This window comes from Tachyglossus aculeatus, chromosome 26, assembly GCF_015852505.1.
Source record: "Tachyglossus aculeatus isolate mTacAcu1 chromosome 26, mTacAcu1.pri, whole genome shotgun sequence".
Lineage (NCBI taxonomy): Eukaryota > Metazoa > Chordata > Mammalia > Monotremata > Tachyglossidae > Tachyglossus > Tachyglossus aculeatus.
In genome coordinates, this window is record NC_052091.1 from 19,344,379 (window position 1) to 19,364,151 (window position 19,773).

At 50.9% G+C, this 19,773-nt stretch overlaps 1 protein-coding gene across 4 annotated transcripts in view; it reads right to left on the reverse strand.

Annotated features, from left to right (window-relative positions):
- Window positions 1–3,383: 3,383 nt before the first annotated feature.
- BNC1 (basonuclin 1) overlaps window positions 3,384–19,773 on the reverse strand; it is a 44,946-nt gene continuing 28,556 nt past the window's right edge. For all 4 annotated transcript variants that reach the window (XM_038767262.1, XM_038767264.1, XM_038767263.1 and 1 more), the window contains 2 exons: window positions 15,187–16,850; window positions 3,384–5,688 (listed from right to left, as the gene is read on the reverse strand). In XM_038767262.1, the coding sequence (XP_038623190.1) occupies window positions 5,064–5,688; window positions 15,187–16,850 (2,289 nt within the window). In that variant the 3' untranslated portion in view covers window positions 3,384–5,063. The remainder of the gene's footprint in view (window positions 5,689–15,186; window positions 16,851–19,773) is intronic.

Here is a 19,773-nt window from a genome sequence, read left to right on the forward strand (position 1 = left end):
AGAAATCTTTCTGGGGTGAGTCATCAACATCACGGTTGTGTTCTGGTCACCCACTTTGTGCAGAGCACTGGACTGGCTACTCGCCGAACATACAGAAGAACAAGACTCCATTCCTGCTCTTGAGACACTTACAGCCTAAAACATCTGAATCTATCATATCTGTTGAGCGCTTGCTGCATTCAGAGCTCTGTATTAAGCGCTTGGGAGAGTACGATACAACAGATTTGGTAGACATGTTTCCTGCCCGCAACACGCGTGAATCGATGGTTCTCCACCTCTTCGACTGTTCACACTTTTTAGACTGTGAGCCCACTGTTGGGTAGGGACTGTCTCTATATGTTGCCAACTTGTACTTCCCAAGCGCTTAGTACAGTGCTCTGCACACAGTAAGCGCTCAATAAATATGATTGATTGATTGATTGACACATCTCTTCGAAGTTCACCTGTCTGACCTATTTTTTCTTGGAGTCAGGACTCCTCTAGCTGCATTTTCCTCACCTTCCTGCCCTCACTTAATTCTTCCAAGCCAGGCTTCTGCTCCATTCTTCCCTTGGATTGGAACTCCCTCCCTTCTCACATGACGCAGATGATAGCTCTCCCCCCATTCAAAGCCCTTCTAAAATGTCACCTCTTCTGACAAGCCTTCCTTGCACCGAGACATGTAATAATAATTGTGGAATTAAGTACCTACTGTGGTGTGCCAAGCACTGTAGCAAACACTTAGCTCCAAGACGATAAGTCTCACGCGGGGGTTCACAGACTAAGTAGAAGGGAGAACAGATACTGAATCCGTTTTGCAGATGAGGCTCTGAAAAGTGAAGGGACTTGCCCAAGGTCACACAGCAGGTATGTGGAGGAGGTGGAGTTGGAACCCAGGTCCTCTGACTCCCTAGGCCTGTGCCATTCTGTGTCTCTATCAGCCTTTCAGCCTCTACCCATGCTCAGCACTCATTCCATCGGTGGTATTTATAATGTCCTCTTCCAAGAGCTTAATACAGTGTTTTGCACACATTAATATGATTGATTGAATGAATGGTATTTATTGAGTGTTTACTACGTACAGAGCACAGATCAATCACGTTTGTTTGTTTACAGTATTGTTATGCACTTACTATGTGCCAGGAACTGTACTAAGCACTGGGGTAAATACCTGCTAATCAGGATGGAAATGGTCCCATCCCTCACAGGGCTCACAGCCTTCATCCCCATTTACAGATGAGGCAACTGAGGCTCAGAGAAGTGAAGTGACTTGCCCAAAGTCACAGCAGCCAAGTGGCGGAGCCGGGATTGGAAGCCAGGTCCTTCTGTCTCCGAGTCCCGTGCTTTATAATAATTGTAGTATTTGACAAGCGCTTACTATGTGCCAGGCACTGTACTAAGCTCTCGGGTGAAAACAAGCAAATTGGATTGGACACAGTCCCTGTCCCGGCTGGGGCCTCCAGTCTTAATCTTTATCCACTTGGCCATACTGTTTCATGTATGCACGGGTTACTTATCTTGACCGCTCTCGTTTTCTGTATCTTTATGCTTCTTTCTTCTATTAAAAAGTAAAACTCACCTGTATTACCCAGGGACATAGTTCAGGGCCCTGTCCCAATAAATACTTCTCTTCTACTGCTTCTCTAGACCATAAGCTTGTTCTAGACAGGGAACGCGTCTGCTAATTCTGCTGTATTGGACACTTCCAAGCGCTCAGTACAGTGCTCTGCCCGTAATAAGTGCTTAATTAACACCGTCAATTGATTCACTGTCCTTTAGTGGATTAAAAATTCACATCGCTGCAGAAGAGTGATATAGGCTCACAGCAGACAAGCTTAGCAGGGCAGATTTGTAGTTTTATTCATTCAATCGTATTTACTGAGCGCTTACTGTGTGCAGAGCACTGTACTAAGCACTTGGGAAGTACAAGTTGGCAACATATAGAGACAGTCCCTACCCGACAACAGGCTCACAGTCTAGAAAGGGGAGACAGACAACAAAACACAGCGTGGACAGGTGTCATATGGAAACCCTTGAGCTCAGGTTCCTCAGGAAGACCACATTAAGGGACACGCTCCCTGTAGCACTCAGACCTCGACTGATAATGATGGCATTTATTAAGCACTTACTATGTGCAAAGCACTGTTCTAAGCGCTGGGGAGGTTACAAGGTAATCAGGTTGCCCCACGAGGGGCTCACAGTCTTAATTCCCATTTTACAAATGAGGGACCTGAGGCACAGAGAAGTTAAGTGACTTGCCCCAAGTCACACAGCTGACAATTGGCGGAGCCGGGATTTGAACCCATGACCTCTGACTCCAAAGCCCAGGCTCTTTCCACTGAGCCACGCTGCTTCTCGACTGATGCCATGCCTGTGAGCCAAACCTTGCTCTCCACCACTGCATCATGCTGCATCCAGACAGATGTGGAGCTGTGGGAAGAGCGGGCCTTCATTTCTCAGGAGCGTTCTCTCCAAAACACGGTGAAGACACATGTACGGAAGATCGAGTGTCCTCTAAGCCAAGCACTGGGGTTGAAGCCCTGCTGACGGTCCTGGGGAAAGAGCACAGCCAATTGTGTTGCCAATTTGTACTTCTCAAGCGCTTAGTACAGTGCTCTGCACATAGTAAGCGCTCAATAAATACGATTGATGATGATGATGATGAAGATCAGGAGACCCGGCTCCTAACTCAGTTCTGTCTGAGATCCGTGGTGAAGGCACCCGGTGCTTGAAGTTGCAGGTGGCTTGGGGAATCCAGGCACGGATCGCCCATCACTCCAACATGGACTCCACCATGTCTGAGTCCTACTTAGGGCACTAATTTCCCTCAGTAGGGTGGCATTTCGTTTTTGGCTGTATCTGGTCTCTCTCTCCCCACTTCTCTCTCCCTTTCCCCTTCTCTCTCTCTCTTCCTCCTCCCTCCCCTAGGCCCAGAGCAGGCGCTCACTAAATACGACTCATTGAACCTGCTTTAAATCCAAGCTAGTGTTTCTAAGACTTTACAGTCCTAGAAAATCTTGTTGGATATCTCTCTACCTCTCCTCGCCTTCCCCTCCCCGTCTCCCAGCAAAGGGGTGCCTGGTATTCTCAAAACCCATCAGAGGCCCCCCCACAATAGTCCTGATTTACCTTGAGGTTAAGGACAACGGTTAGAGATTCCTCCTGCTTCTTCCCGGGGAAGAATCAATATGCCATTTGAGAAAGTGATTACATTATTTATATTAGAACTCATTAACTGCAATCATTGTTTTCTCGGAAGGATGGCTGTTCTGGTGACTCTCAAACTCCCTGCAAACCCACATGGTAGTTGACCTGATAAGTTTCCACGAAAAAAAAACAACCCAAAAAACTAAGATCCAGTTGCAAATGCTGAGAAGGAAGTCGTCTTAGTGCACTGGCCAGGGGATACGTGGTATATTTTTATTAACGCATACAAAACAAACTCAGAGGGTATACAAATTTAGCTACTTTTTTGGGGGGGAAACTGTGAAAAAACATGAGGTCTGGGAAGTACAATATTTGAGAGATGCACCATACTGTCTCAGACCAAGCCCAAAAGGTTAGACAATAACACTGCTACAAAACAGGTAGAAAATCGGCAACAGAATTTTGGTGGGTTTCACCAAAAGGCTTGAGTAATAATATGCTTTTTTTTATAAAGCACTGACCATCATTATGAACCTTTCGTTGTTTTTTAACACTACTGAAAAAATATAAAAGGTGGGTTGAGTTCCACGTGAGGTACAAAACCCATTTCCGGTTGGCACGGATCTGAACGATCCTACCGGCCTCAGGTTTGCAAAATGCACAACCAAATCTCCTACACTGTGAACTCTTTTCATTTGGTTTAGCTTTATTTGTACAATATGAAGTGGTTCCATACTGCCTTTGGAGCATCCTAGAATAAGTTAAACAGGAAGACAAACTACGGCAGTCACTTTGCCCTTTTCTTCCTACCAACTAAACCCTGAGGTTCAGTTTATAATCTTAACACGTCCAAAAATGCCTGAAAAAGAAGAGCTCCAGTTATCCTGGAAAATCCACCCCGACCCTAGAAAAAACCACAAATACCTGAAGCACTTTGGGATAATATACACAAATTGTGCTGTTGGAGAAGCATGCTTGGGTACCACAACTGGTCTAACAGAAATTCGAGAGTTTACAAAATGAAAAAAAATAATAATAAAAAGGAAAACCGTCAAACTAAGCAGTGGTTTGGCCAAACCCGGTTTAGCATTTCTTCTGCTCTTTAGAAAAAGACTCAGTCGAGCATACCGTTGCCCGCCACAGACATATACAAGACTTGTATGACAATCACAAATTAAATACTATCAAAACGCTTTTAAATAAAATGCAAACCCAGTACGAAGTGCAGAATACTGTCAGTCACGATGCCCCTGGTCCCACGGGTATCCTTTAAGTTTCCCCGTGCTGGGGTGTCACGGCAAAAGACCGATCTCTCGGGACCGACCGGAGTTTTGCCTTCCTGGAGAGATGGGAGCTTCTGGGCCTCTGAGGGAACGTTTGGGCCCGTGTCCTTTCCTTTCTGCCGACGGAGGGAAATTGTTACGGGTGGTTCTCTGAGTCAGAGCGGGGACAGGGAAGCAAGTGTGGGGTGACAGAGCGGATGCCCCCCGCCCTGAATGGTGGGATCTAAAAGCGTCTCTGGATGGATGGGCTCTTCTGCTTCGGCAAGGAAGGACTGTCACGCCACTGTCACGGGCCCTGACGGACTTCCTGGGGTGGGAGAACCCTAACGTGAGGGAATCGCCGACCCCACGGCCTCCACCCTGACTTCGGCTCTTGATGTCATGGAAGGGCCCATTGACGTGGCTGGCGACGGACCTCCTCCGGTGGGGTGAAGTCGGCCGGGCACCTCGGTCCTCCCCTGGGACGGGCCCTCGGGGATTGGGGTCGATGCTTCGGATGAACGACGCTCACCAGTGGCTGCCGCCCGCCTCCTCCTCCCCGAGTCCGCTCCTCCGCGCGGGCAGAATCGCCTCAGACGGCCCGGCGTCTCCATCGTCCGAGCCAGCGGAGATTTGGGGGTCGGGGGGAAGGGCCAGATCGGGTCCCCGCACCCCTTAAGGGAGGCTGTGTGTCGGCGAGGCCAAGCTCCGGTGTAAATTGGGGTTCTGGCTGTGGCGGTTTCGGCTGCGGACGGACGAGAACATGGTGTCGCACCCTGGCACCTTACACTTGTGCAGCTGGCGAAGGTGCACGGTTTTGTAGTGGGCCCGGAAGGTGCCCTTGTTGCTGTAGATCTTCTGGCACAGGTGGCAGGTGATGGGCAGGCCGGGGGGCGGGTGGGGGCCGGCCCGGGGGTCAGGGTCCCCCCCGCAGCTCTCGTCGCTGTCGTCCAGGGCCACGAGCCCCTCGTCGCTCCCGCCGTCCGAGTCCCAGGACGAGGGCGCGCTGCCCTCCGACGGGGCGCTGGAAGTGGTGCTCAGGTCCAGGACTGTGCCCTCGGGCGTCGGGGGGTAGCCGTAGCCCTCCGGGCGGGGGTCCCGGAGCTTGCTCATGGGGTAGACCAGGCTGCCGGTCCGGTTCATGCCCTTGAAGAGGACGGACGTCTGGGCGGAGGGCGGTCGGAGGTCCCGGTAGGCCTCGCTGGGCACGTCCAGAGTCAGGTAGGATGGGAGGATCGGGGGCATCTCCGGGGCCTCTTTGGTCAGGAGCTTGTGGTGTAGGTTGAGATTGGAGCTGTGTCTGTAATGGGGAATGCGGGGTTAAAACTGATGACGGTAGTGATGGCATTTGCTAAGGGCTTACTATAATAATAATAACGGCATTTATTAAGCGCTTACTATGTGCGAAGCACTGTTCTAAGAGCTGGGGAGGTTACAAGGTGATCAGGTTGTCCCACATGGGGCTCACAGTCTTAATTCCCATTTTACAGACGAGGTAACTGAGGACCAGAGAAGTGAAGTGACTTGCCCGAAGTCACACAGCTGACAAGTGGCGGAGCCGGGATTTGAACCCATGATCTCTGACTCCAAAGCCCGGGCTCTTTGCAGTGAGCCACGCTGCTATGTGCCAAGCACTGTTCTAACCGCTGACCAATAGTCGTGGTGTTCTTTAAGCACTTACTATGTGCCAGGCACTGTACTAAGCGCTGGGGTGGATACAAGCAAGTCGGGTTGAACACAGTCCCTGTCCCCTAAGGGGCTCACAGTCTCAATCTCCACTTTCCAGATGAGGGAACTGAGGTCCAGAGAAGAGAAGTGACTTGCCCAAAGTCACACAGCAGACAGATGTGTGCCGGCCACGACCTTCTGACGCCCAGGCCCGGGATCTATGTGAGCCCCAAGTTCAACAGGGATTATGTCCAACCCAATTTGCTTGGAGCCACCCCAGTGCTTAGTACAGTGCTTGGCACATAGTAAGTGCTTAAAAAAGACAACAATTATTATCGTTATTAAAACCCAGAGAGAAGCGAGAAGCAGCACGGCTTAGCGGCTGGAGCCCGGGCCCGCAAGTCATTCACTCATTCATTCAATCGTATTGATTGAGTGTGCGGGGCACTGTACTAAGCGCTCGGTAGAGAACGATACAATGCTAAATGGACTCACTCTCTGCCCACAATGAGCTCATAGTCTAGAGAGAAGTTTCAGAAATGGGATTCAAACCCAGGACTCCATTAGGAGAGCAGACACCCCTACTAGAGGAAGTGACAATTTTAGTCTGGCGACTTAGGCCGGAAGGCATGGGTTCTAATCCTGACTTTCGCCACTTGTTGGCTTCTGGGTGACCTGGGGCAGGCCGTTTCGCTTCTCTGGGCCTCAGTGACCTCATCTGGAAAATGGAGACCATGACAGTGAGCCCCATGTGGCATGGGGACTGTGTCCAACCAAGTTTGCTCGTATTCACCCCAGCGCTTAGTATGGTACCCGGCACATAGTAAGCACTTATCAAATACCACAATTACTATAATTATTTCCGAGGCAGGGGTGGGAGGGGAGACAGGGGCATGGAGGGGACTGGGTGTTTGAGCCCAGTTTGGGAGATATTCTCCATCACCCGGGTAGTCGATGAACCAACCGGTTGTATTTAATGAGCGCTTGCTGGGGGCAGAGCACTGTAATAAGCGCTCGGGAGAGAACGATTAGACAGACAAGAGATACGTTCCCTGCCCACAACGCGCTTACGGTCTTGACTGTCGACACTCTGATGAAATAGAAGGGAAACTCCTCTTGCCATCCTAGAGAAGCAGCGTGGCTCAGTGGAAAGAGCATGGGCTTTGGAGTCAGAGGTCATGGGTTCAAATCCCGGCTCCTCCAACTGTCAGCTGTGTGACTTTGGGCAAGTCACTTCACTTCTCTGGGCCTCAGTTACCTCATCTGTAAAATGGGGATTAAGATTGTGAGCCCCACGTGGGACAACCTGACTGCCTTGTATCCCCCCAGCGCTCAGAACAGTGCTTTCCACATAGTAAGCGCTTAATACCATCATTATTATTATTATTAAGACAAGGGGCTGGGGGCTGGAATGTGGAAGCCCACCTCCCTCATTGATAATAATAGTAGTAATATCTGTTAAGCGCTTACTATATGTCAAACACTGTACTAAAGCACTGAGGTGGATATAAAATCAGCAGGGCCCACATGGGGCTAACGGTCTAAATAGGAGGGAGAACAGAAGCAGTATGGTCTAATGGACAGAGCCTGTGCCTGGGTGTCAGAAGGTCCCGGCTCCTCCACTTTTCTGCCTTGTGACTTTGGACAAGTCACTTCAATTCTCTGGGCCTCAGTTCCCTCATCCGTAAAATGGGAATTACGACTGTGAGCCCCATGTGGGACAGGGACTGTGTCCAACCTGATTACCTTGACTCTATCCAAGTGCTTAGTAGAGGGCCTGGCACAGAGTAAGCGCTTAAATAGCATGAACAAAAAAAATTCCCAGCCGGCTGAAGGGGGAACGGAGGTCCAGAGGAATGAAGCAACTTGCCCAAGGTCACCCAGCAGGTACACGGCGAAGCCGGATTAGAACAGTGAGCCCCACATGGGACAGGGACTGTGTCCAACCCGATTTGCTTGTATCCACCCCAGTGCTTAGTACAGTGCCTGGCACGTTGTAAGCACTTAATAGATACCATTATTATTATTATGATTACTCCAAGGAGCAGGGCTTGTGTGACGTTCTGCCTAACAGGTAATAGTAGAAGTTCATTCACTCATTCATTCATTCATTCATTCAATCGTATTTATTGAGCGCTTATTGTATGCAGAGCACTGTAATAAGCTCCTGGGAAGTACAAGTTGGCAACATATAGAGAAGGTCCCTACCCAAGAGCGGGCTCACAGTCTAGAAGGGGGAGACAGACAACAAAACAAAACATATTAACAAAATAAAATAAATAGAATAAATATGTACAAGTAAAATAAATAGAGTAATAAATATGTACAAACATATATACATATATGCAGGTGCTGTGGGGAGGGGAAGGAGGTAAGGCGGGGGGATGGGGAGGGGGAGGAGGGGTAGATGAAGGAGGGGGCTCAGTATGGGAAGGCCTCCTGGAGGAGGTGAGCTCTCAGTAGGGCTTTGAAGGGAGGAAGAGAGTTAGCTTGGCGGATGTGGCAGCGTGGCTCAGTGGAAAGAGCACAGGCTTTGGAGTCGGAGGTCATGGGTTCGAATTCTGGCTCCACCACATGTCTGCTGTGTGACCTTGGGCAAGTCACTTAACTTCTCTGAGCCTCAGTTCCCTCATCTGTAAAATGGGGATGAAGACTGTGAAGCCCCATGTGGGACAAACTGATCACCTTGTATCCCCCCAGCACTTAGAACAGTGCTTTGCACATAGTAAGTGATTAACAAATGTCATTAGTATTATTATTATTATTATTATTATGTGCGGAGGGAGGGCATTCCAGGCCAGGGGGAGGACACGGGCCGGGGGTCGACGGAGGGACTAGCAAGAACGAGGCACAGTGAGGAGGTTAGCAGCAGAGGAGCGGAGGGTGCGGGCTGGGCTGGAGAAGGAGAGAAGGGAGGTGAGGTAGGAGGGGGCAAGGTGATGGACAGCCTTGTTGAAGCCGAGAGTGAGGAGTTTTTGCCAGATGCGTAGGTTGACTGGTAGCCACTGGAGATTTTTGAGGAGGGGAGTAACATGCCCAGAGTGTTTCTGCACAAAGATGATTCAGGCAGCGGCATGAAGTATAGACTGAAGTGGGGAGGGACAGGAGGATGGGAGATCAGAGAGGAGGCTGATGCAGTAATCCAGTCGGGATAGGATGAGAGATTGAACAAGCAGGGTAGCCGTTTGGATGGAGAGGAAAGGGCGGATCTTGGCGATGTTGCTGAGGTGAGACCGGCAGGTTTTGGTGACGGATTAGATGTGAGGGGTGAACGAGAGAGCAGAGTCGAGGATGACACCAAGGTTGAGGGTTTGTGAGACAGGAAGAATGGTAGTGCCATCAACAGTGATGGGAAAGTCAGGGAGAGGGCAGGGTTTGGGAGGGAAAATAAGGAGTTAAGTCTTGGACACATTGAGTTTTAGATGGCGGGCAGGCATCCAGATGGAGATGTCCTGAAGGCAGGAGGAGATACAAGCCTGGAGGGAGGGAGGGAGAGAGAGCAGGGGCAGAGATGTAGATTTGGGTGTCATCAGCGTAGAGATGATATTTGAAGCCGTGCGAGCGAATGAGGTCACCAAGGGAGTGAGTGTAGATAGAGAACAGAAGGGGACCAAGAACTGACCCTTGAGGAACCCCTACAGTAAGGGGATGGGAGGGGGAGGAGAAGCCCGCAAAAGAGACTGAGAATGAACGGCCGGAGAGATAAGAGGAGAACCAGGAGAGGACAGAGGCTGTGAAGCCAAGGTTAGATGGCGTGTTGAGGAAAAGGGGGTGGTCTACAGTGTCGAAGGCAGTTGAGAGGTCGAGGAGGATTAGGATTGAGTAGGAATTAGTAGGGTAGTAGAGAAGTGCTAACTAACTGCATTTATTGAGTGCTTGTGTGCAGAGCACAGTACTAAGCGCTGGGAGAGAATTAGACATGGTCCCTGTCCTTTGGGGGGCTCACAATCTAAGGAGGAAGGTGCCTCCTTTGACATACTGGCTGCTGTCTGCTTGGATGGCATTTGAAAAGCAGTGTGGCCTAGAGGATACAGCATGTGTGGGCCTAGGAGTCAAAAGGACCTGGGTTCTAATCCCCCTCTGCCCCTTCTCTGCTGCCTGTGATCTTGGGCAAGTCACTTCACCTCTCTGGGCCTCAGTTCCATGACCTGTAAAATATAGGACAAGGACTGTGTCCAAACTGATTTTCTTGTATCTACTCCAGCACTTAGTACAGTGCCTGGCACGTAATAAGTGCTTAACAGATACCATATAACTAAAAAAAAGTAAAAACATGCCACGACAGCTCAAAATACGACCCCTGGAACCTGGATCTAATGAAGTAAAGAGCCAAGTTTTCTCACCCCGGGAAAGAGCTGTATCACCTCATTGTGTGCACGAAATGTGTGTTATACTGTTGTGTGGTACTCTAAGAGTTTAGTACAGTGCTCTGCACACAGTAAGTGCTTAAAATACACAATTAACTGGCTGAAGTCTCTGGGCCTCCCTCAAGTCTCTTATCTGTAAAACGGGGATTAGGACTGTGAGCCCCAAATGGTACAGGGACTGTTTCCAACTTGATCAGCTGGTATCTACCCCAGAACTTAGTTCATTCATTCATTCATTAAATCGTATTTATTGAGCGCTTACTGTGTACGCTATCCAACCTTGGCTTCACAGACTCCATCCTCTCCTGGTTCTCCTCTTATCTCTCCGGTCGTTCATTCTCAGTCTCTTTTGCAGGCTCCTCCTCCCCCTCCCATCCCCTTACTGTGGGGGTTCCTCAAGGTTCAGTTCTTGGTCCCCTTCTGTACTCGATCTACACTCACTCCCTTGGTGACCTCATTCGCTCCCACGGCTTCAACTATCATCTCTATGCTAATGACACCCAAATCTACATCTCTGCCCCTGCTTTCTCTCCCTCCCTCCAGGCTTGCATCTCCTCCTGCCTTCAGGACATCTCCATCTGGATGTCTGCCCGCCACCTCAAACTCAACATGTCCAAGACTGAACTCCTTGTATTCCCTCCCAAACCCTGCCCTCTCCCTGACTTTCCCATCATTATTGACGGCACTACCATCCTTCCCGTCTCACAAGCCCGCAACCTTGGTGTCATCCTCAACTCCGCTCCCTCGTTCACCCCTCACATCCAAGCCGTCACCAAAACCTGCCGGTTTCAGCTCCGCAACGTTGCCAAGATCTGCCCTTTCCTCTCCATCCTAACCGCTACCCTGCTTGTTCAAGCCCTCATCCTATCCCGACTGGATTATAATAATAATGATAGCATTTATTAAGCGCTTACTATGTGCAAAGCACTGTTCTAAGCGCTGGGGAGGTTACAAGGAGATCAGGTTGTCCCACAGGGCTCACAGTCTTAATCCCCATTTTACAGATGAGGGAACTGAGGCCCAGGGAAGTTAAGTGAATTGCCCAAAGTCACACAGCTGACAGTTGGCAGAGCCGGGATTTGAACCCATGACCTGACTCCAAAGCCCATCCTCTTTCCACTGAGCTATGCTGCTTCTCTGCTCTACACACAGTAAGCGCTCAACAGATACAATTGATTGAATGAATGAATGAATGCAGAGCACTGCACTAGGCACTTGGGAAGTACAAGTTGGCAACATATAGAGAAGGTCCCTACCCAACAGCGGGCTCACAGTCTAGAAGAGGGAGACAGACAACAAAACAAATGCCTGGCACATAGAAAGTGTTTAAATATCTTAAAAAAATAAAATCCTGCAACAGCTCAAAATACCGCCACTGGAACCCAGATCTAATGGAGCGAAAAGCCAGTTTCCCATCTCGGGAAAGAGTCATAACACCTCGCTGTGGGAAGGGAATGTCTTTATACTATGTGTGGTACTCTCCCAAGTGTTTAGTACAGTGCTCCGCAAACAGTAAGCACTCAATAAATACGACGGCTGACTGCTTAGTCCAGTGTTCTGCACATGGTAAACGCTCAGTAAATACGATTAACTGCTTAGTAGTGCTTGCACACAGTAAGTGCTCAATAAATATGATTGAGTGACTGCTTAGTCCAGTGCTCTGCACATGGTAAGCGCTCCATAAATACACTGACTGCTTAGTCCAGTGCTCTGCACACAGTAGCGTTCAATAAATACAACCGACTGACTGTGACTCCAGTCCATTCCCAGGACCTCGTCTCCTCTCAGCAGAAGCGGAGGTCCTGGGCGTTTGGAACGAGGATCAGGAGGGAATCGCATCGCTCCGACATTCTTCGGCAAGGAATTCCCACTCCCAGCTTGAGTCCGCGTGCGGTGGCCCAGGCCTCTCTCTCCGCCAGGAGCACTGGGACCCTGGAGGGAGAGCGCGCTGCCCATCCTCAACGTCTCCGGGTGGACCGTTCCACATTCCTCCCTGTCCGATTAACCAGTCATATTTACTGAGCGCTTACAGTGTGCAGGGCACTATGCTAAGCGCTTGGGAGAGGACACTACAACAGAGTTGGGATAAACATTCCCGGCCCAAAAAAGGAGTTTAATCAATCAGTGATATTTATTGAGTGCTTACTGTGAGGACAGCACTGTACTAAGCGCTTGGGAGAGAACAATACAACAGAGTTGGTAGACATTCCCTGCCCAGAACAAGCTTAATCAAAGATATTTATTGAGTGCTTACTTTGTGCACAGCACTGTGCAAAGCACTTGGGAGAGGACAATACAACAGAGTTGGAAAACACATTCCCGGACCAAAAAGGAGCATAACCAGTGATATTTATGGAGCACTCACTGTGTGCAGAGCCCTGTACTAAGCGCTTCGGAGAGTACAATACAACAGTGTTGGAAGACATTCCCTGCCCACAGGGAGCTTACAGTCTAGAGGGGGAGACAGACATTAATATGAATAAACAGATAAATTTCCCTTTAAGACCTGACAAAAGACAGTGTCAGACATGGAATCTGCACCCACCCTTCCTTCTCAAAGGTGTCACAAACTTTTTTTTTTTATGCTATTTGTTAAGCGCTTACAATGTGCCAGGCACTCTACTAAGCACTGCGGTAGATACAAGCTCATCAGGTTGGACTCAGTCCACTTCCCACATGGGGCTCACAGAATTCCTCTTGCCGATGTCCTTCCTCTGGCCTGGAACGCCCTCCCTCCTCAAATCCGACAGACAATTATTCTCTCCCCCTTCAAAGCCTTATTGAAGGCCCATCTCCTCCAAGCAGCCTTCCCTGACTAAGCCCTCCTTTCCTCTTCTCCCGCTCCCTTCTGCGTCGCCCTGACTTGCTCCTTTCATTCATCCCCCACATCCCAGCCCTATGGCACTCATGTCCATATCTCTAATGTATTTAGTTCTATTCATGCCTGTCTCCCTTTCTAGACTGTAATAATGATAATAATGATGGCATTTATTAAGCGCTTACTATGTGCAAAGCACTGTTCTAAGCGCTGGGGAGGTTACTCCTTGTGAGCAGGAATGTGTCTTGCTGATCGTTCTACTGTCCACTTCCAAGCGCTTAGTACCGTGTTCTGCTGTTTCTGCTCAAGGAGCTTTCTGTTTGCACTACTTACGTACTGGTACATCTTAAAAAAAAATGAATACACCCATCTCCCAGTTCACACTTTCACAGCTATGGAGAGCAAACCTGAATGGCATTTTCTCTTTAACTCTTTTTTTTTAAATGGTATTTGTTAGGGGCTTACTATGTGCCAAGCACTGTACTAAGCGCTAGGACAGATACAAGATAATCAGGTTGGACACGATCCATGCCCCACACAGGCTTACAGTCATAATCTCTATTTTAAAGATGGGAGGCAACTGAAGGGCAGAAATGAAGTGACTTGTCCAAGGTCACAGGGTGGTTTTAATAATAATAATAATAATAATGGCATTTGTTAAGCGCTTACTATGTGCAAAGCACTGTTCTAAGCGCTGGGGAGGTTACAAGGTGATCAGGTTGTCCCACAGGGGGCTTACAGTCAATCCCCATTTTACAGATGAGGTAACTGAGGCACAGGGAAGTTAAGTGACTTGCCCAAAGTCACACAGCTGACATGTGGTGGAGCCGGGATTTGAACCCATGACCTCTGACTCCAAAGCCCAGTCTCTTCTGATTCCCAGGCCCAAGCTCTTTCCACTCTGCCTCTACATGTTGGTATGTTTCACAAAAAAATGGATATACACATTTCCCAGTCACACTTTCAGCGCTACAGAATGCACACCCTAATGGCATTTTCTCTTTGAGCCCTTTTTCAAATGGTATTTGCTAGGCACTTACTATGTACCAAGCACTGTGGTGGATGCAAGCTAGTTGGGCAGGACAGAGTCCCTTTCCCACATATTGCTCAGTGTTATTCCCCATTTTACAGATGAGGGAATAGAGGCCCAGGGAAGTGAAATGACTTGCCCAAAGTCACATGGCTAGTGACGGAGTCAGCATTAGAACCCAGGTCCTCTGATTCCCAGGCCCGTCCGTGCTCTTTCCGCTACGCCACAATGCCTCTACATGTTGGTGTGTCTTTAAAAAAATGACCATACCTATCTCCCAGTCATGCTTTCAGCAATACAGAATACACGACCCTAATGACATTTGGATCTTTTTTAAATGCTATTTGTTAAAGGTTTACTACGTGCCAGGCCCTGTACTAAACGCTGGGGTAGATACAAACTAATCAGGTTGGACACAGTCCTTGTCCCGTGTGGGGCTCACTATCTTGATCCCCATTTTACATGTGAGGGAACTGAGGCTCGGACAAGCAAAGCGACTTGCCCAGAGTCCCACAGCAGACAATCGGCAGAGCGGGATTAGAACCTAGGTCCTTCCGACCCCCAGGCCGGTGCTCTAAACACTCTTCACTCGGTCGTAGTTATTGAGCGCTTCCTGTGTGCAGAGCACTGTACTGAGCGCTTTGGAGAGGGCGACAGAGCAACAAACAGAGGCCTTCCAGGCCCACGACGAGCTGGGAAGTTCTCCGTTCTTTCCCAGTTAGGAGATTTCTTCCCTGCTCTTCATACTGCCTCGGATGGAGAAAGAAAATGCTTCTCTCCATGGATTTTTGTTTTAAGAAAAGTCCAGGTCCACAACTGTGTGTTGTGGAGCTGGGCGTGGGGGAAGAGGAAAACAGGAAAAAAATTCCATGACCCTTTAAAAAAAAAACAACAACAACTTTATCCCGTCCTTACCTGTCTCGGCTTCGGCGGGAAGGGAAGGTGGCATTGCAACCTTCCACCGTGCAAAGGTGCATCTCTTTCAGGTGGACGTTTCGGTAATGCATCTTCACGCTGTACGGGTTTTTGAAATTCTTCTGGCAGATGTCGCAGTGGAAGCGACTCTCTTCCTTCAGCCCCCCGAGCTCCGGACCTCGGGGGTCTTCGCGACAGGGGGGGACCGTTCCCCGGGAGGGCAAGGCACCGAGAAAGGCCGCGGCCAGAAAGCGGGGCCGGGGTCCATCCCCAGGCGGGGTCCCGGGCTCGGCGGGGTCCTTCTCGAAAGACGGGGGGCCCGGGGGCGGTCCGAAAAAGCGCGCCAGGAGCGGGGGGTCGCCGAGGAGACGCTCCCCGGTCCCCAGAGTGAACGTCCGGCCGTGCCCGGCGGACGGGTCGTCTTCCGCGGGGCTCTCCCGGAGGTCTCGGCCGGGGTCGGTCCGCGGCGGGGGCCCGCCCCCGGGGGGAGCCCCCCAAGCCCTGCCCGCTGGCGGCCACGCGGCCCCAGGGTCCGGCTCGCCGTTGCCACCCGCCCGCGAGGGGCCATCTTCTGCCGCCCCCTTCTCGATCTTGATGGGCATGCTGGACTTGCGTGACTTCTTCTTGGGCAGGGGGTCGAACAGGGGCAGGCCCTCACCCCCCGGTCCGGTGGAGGACGACAGCGGGGGGAGGGACGGCAGGGTGCCCGGCATGTGGGCCAGCTCGGCGGGGGGCACCGGGCTGCGGTAGAAGGGGAGCACTGGCTGGACCGTCTTTAGGATGGGGAAGAGGACGCCGTTGGGGCCCGGGCCGGCGGGGGCCTTGGCCTCGGGCCGGGGGTCCAGGTCGCGGGGCGGGGGACCGGGCGGCCTCCTGCCGTCGTCTGGGCCTCGGCGGAGGTCCCGGTCGCGGTTGTTGCGATTCATGGGCATGTGGAGGCGGGGGTTGGGGTTGGCGCTGTGCCGGTTCCGGCTCCTCAGGGAGCTGAACACCATGTTGCAGCCGTCGATGGTGCACTTGTGCTTAATCTTGAGGTGCACGGCGTTATAGTGGATCTTCAGGGTGCCCTTGTCGTAGAAGGTCTTCTCGCAGGCCGTGCAGAAGACCCTCCCCTTGCGCGGGCCCCCCCTCTCCGCCCCCCGGGCCCTGGGGGACGGCGGGCCCGGCTCCAGCTCGGCCCGGCGGGGAGCGACGTCCGGGGCGGGTTCGGCCGGCTCGGCCTCCCTGGCGCCAAAGGGGCCCGGGGGTGGTGACGGGAAACCACCCCCGGTGCGGGATGCCCGCCCGTCCTGTCCGGGGAGGTCGCTCCCCGGCTCCCGGCCCGGCTCCGCCTCGGGCAGGGCACCGATCAGGGGCGGGGGCAACGGGGTGAACAACTGGAAAGGCAGCATGAAGGCCACGTTGTCCACCGGGTTCTCGAAGGGGTGGATGGGGCCCGGGGCAGGGAGGCCGGAGCCGCGCTGGCCGCAGCTCTCGATGAAGGCCCGGATGTCCAGGTTGGCGGGGGCCGGAGGGGCGACCATCAGCTGTCCCTCCTTCTCCTGGATGGCCATGAGCTCCGCGATAGATTTGGTCTCCCCGAAACGCAGGAACTGTTGGAGTGCGGCCAACTCTTCATCCCCCGTCATGATGCTCCAGTGGTCCAGCACCTTGCCGGAGGCATCCTGTGACGAAGACGGGGCAGGGGAGGTTGATTACTCATTCATTCATTCAATCGCTCCTATTTCTTCAATGCTTACCATGTGCGGAGCCACTCTACTGAGCGCTTGGGAGAGGACAACAAAACAATAAGTGCACTTCCTGACTGAGCCCCCTTTTTCCTCTCCTCCTCCCCACAGCACTTATATATATATTTATACAGATTTATTACTCTATTCTACTTGTACGTATCTGCTATTCTATTTATTTTGTTAATGATGTGCGTATAGCTTTAATTCTACTCGTTCTGACTATTTTGACACCTGTGTGTTTTGTTTTGTTGTCTGCCTCCCCCTTCTAGACTGTGAGCCCATTATTGGGTAGGGACCGTCTCTATATGTTGCCGACTTGTACTTCCCAAGTGCTTAATACAGTGCTCTGCACACAATAGGTGCTCAATAAATACAATTGAATGAATGAATGCAAAGAGCTTACAGTCTACTGGGAACGGAGGCAAAGAGAAGTAATAATAATGATAGTAATGAAGGTATTTGTTAAGCGCTTACTTTGTGCCAGGCACTGTGCTAAGCGCTGGGGTGGATCCAAGCAAATCGAGTAAGACACAGTCCCTGTCCCATGTGGAGCTCACGGTTTCAATCCCCATGAGGTAACTGAGGCCCAGAGAAGTGAAGTGACATGACCAAGGTCACAACAGCAGACAAGTGGCGGAACTGGGATTAGAACCCACGGCCTTCTGACTCTCAGTGAAGTCAGGCAGTCAGTCATCCTTATTGAGCACTTAATGTGTGCAGAGCACTGTACTGAGCTCTTGGGAGAGGACACTACAACAATAAACACATTTCCTGCCCACAACAAGCTTACAGACTAGAGAGAACAGAGGCAGAGAGAAGTGAAGTTGGTCAGCTGTACTTACTGAGCACTGACTGTGTGCAGAGCACTGTACTGAGTGCTTGGGAGAGGACAACAGAACGACAAACAGACACAGCCCCCACCCACAGCGAGCTTACAGTCTCGCCTCACTCTCTCCTCAAAACCAAGCACACAATCCCAGCTTTTGGCTCCTTCACTTTTCACCTAGCAACTTGGCCTGGTGGATGGAGCCCGGGCCTGGGAGTCTGAGGTCATGGGTTCAACTCCCGGCTCCACCACTTAGCTGTGTGACTTCGGGCAAGTCACTTCACTTCTCTGGGCCTCAGTGACCTCATCTGTAAAATGGGGATGAAGACTGTGAGCCCCCCGTGGGACAACCTGTTCACCTTGTAACCTCCCCGGCGCTTAGAACAGCGCTTTGCACATAGTAAGCGCTTTATAAATGCCATTATTATTCTTATTATTATAAGGACCCGGGTTCCAATCGTGGCTCCCCTCCCTTGCCTGTCGGGTGACCCTGGGCAAGTCACTTCACTGGGCCGTCAGTTCCCTCATCCGCAAAACGGGGATTTAAGACTGTCGGACGAGGACCGTGTCCAGCCCGATCACCTTGTGTTTACCCCAGGGCTTTGAACGGTTTCGGGCACAGAGTTGGCGCTTACCAGGTACCATAAAAATACAACCACCTGCCTTCCAGAGTGCCCTGGCTGGGAGTCAGACGGTCAGTCAATCGTATCTGTCGAGTGCTTCTTGTGGCACAGAGCACCAAACTTGGCGCTCAGGAGAGTACCAGAGAAAGGATGTTCCCTGCCCATGACGAGCTTACTGTCTCGTGGGAACCTGACCCGATTATTTCGTCTCTCTCCCAAGCCCTTTCATGCAGCGCCTGACACAAAGAAACAACCTGCCCAGTTCCGCGATCGTCCCAAGGGTAGTCCTCTCTCCTCTCACCGAGAGGCCCCGCGACTCAGGAGCAGAGAAGAAGCCGTCGGCCCTAGCTAGAACTCCTCGTTTAAGTCAAGTATCCTTTCACTCCCAGTTTAATAATCTTCCCAGCAACTAAGATCAGAGAACAAATGAACCCGTATTGATCTATTGCCGGTGTTCGCCAAGCTCAGCTGTAATTACACTAGAGTGCTGGAGTTCTTTCAAACTCGGGCTCTGGCTAACTTTTCCCAATAACTACGATAAATATTTTATCACAGAACATGTATTTGATGGCCTACTGAGATTTTTCACAAGGCGTGTAAGAGTTTCTGAGAGGAGGAGGAGGAATGTACCGTCATAAATGTTTCATGGGCAAGAGGTTCAAGGTAATTGATTCCATATTTTTAATCCTAACACTAAAAAGCAAGATTATCGAGATCATTAAATATTGATCTGTGTCATAATGTAAGACTGGAATGCTGGTTTCCATACAAGGTCAGATCTGGCTAGTTGAACCCAGATTCTCTTTCAAGCTTCCCGACTGGATCCGAAGACTACGTCGGCTTGCCGCGTTGGCACGACCAAAACCTACTCGAGAAGCGGCAGCCCAGGCCTAGGAGTCCGAAGGTTCTGGGTTCTAATTCTGTCTCCGTCACCCACATGGCCTAGTGGCCAGAGCATGGGCCTCAGAGGAAGAAGGAGTTGGGTTCTCATCTCGGCTCTGTCACTTGTCTGAGGTGTGACCCTGGGCAAGTCATTTCACTCCTCTGGGCCTTAGCTACCTCATCTGGAAAATGGGGATTAGGACTTGTGAGCCCTACATGGGATGGGGACTGTGGCCAACCTGATTTGCTTTGTATCCACCCCAGCGCTTACTAGAGCGCCTGGCATATAGTAAGCGCTCAACAAATACCCCAATTATTATTATTACTACTGTCTGCTGTGTGACCCTGGGCAAATCATTTCCGTATGCTTCAGTTCGCTCCTCTGCAAAACGGGGATTGAGCCTTGTGAGACCCATGGGGGACACGGATCTGATTTGCCTGTAGCTGCCCCGGCGCTTAGTACAGTGCCTGGCACTTAGTAAGTGCTTAACAAATACCACTTTTATTATTATTATTGCTTCTCCGG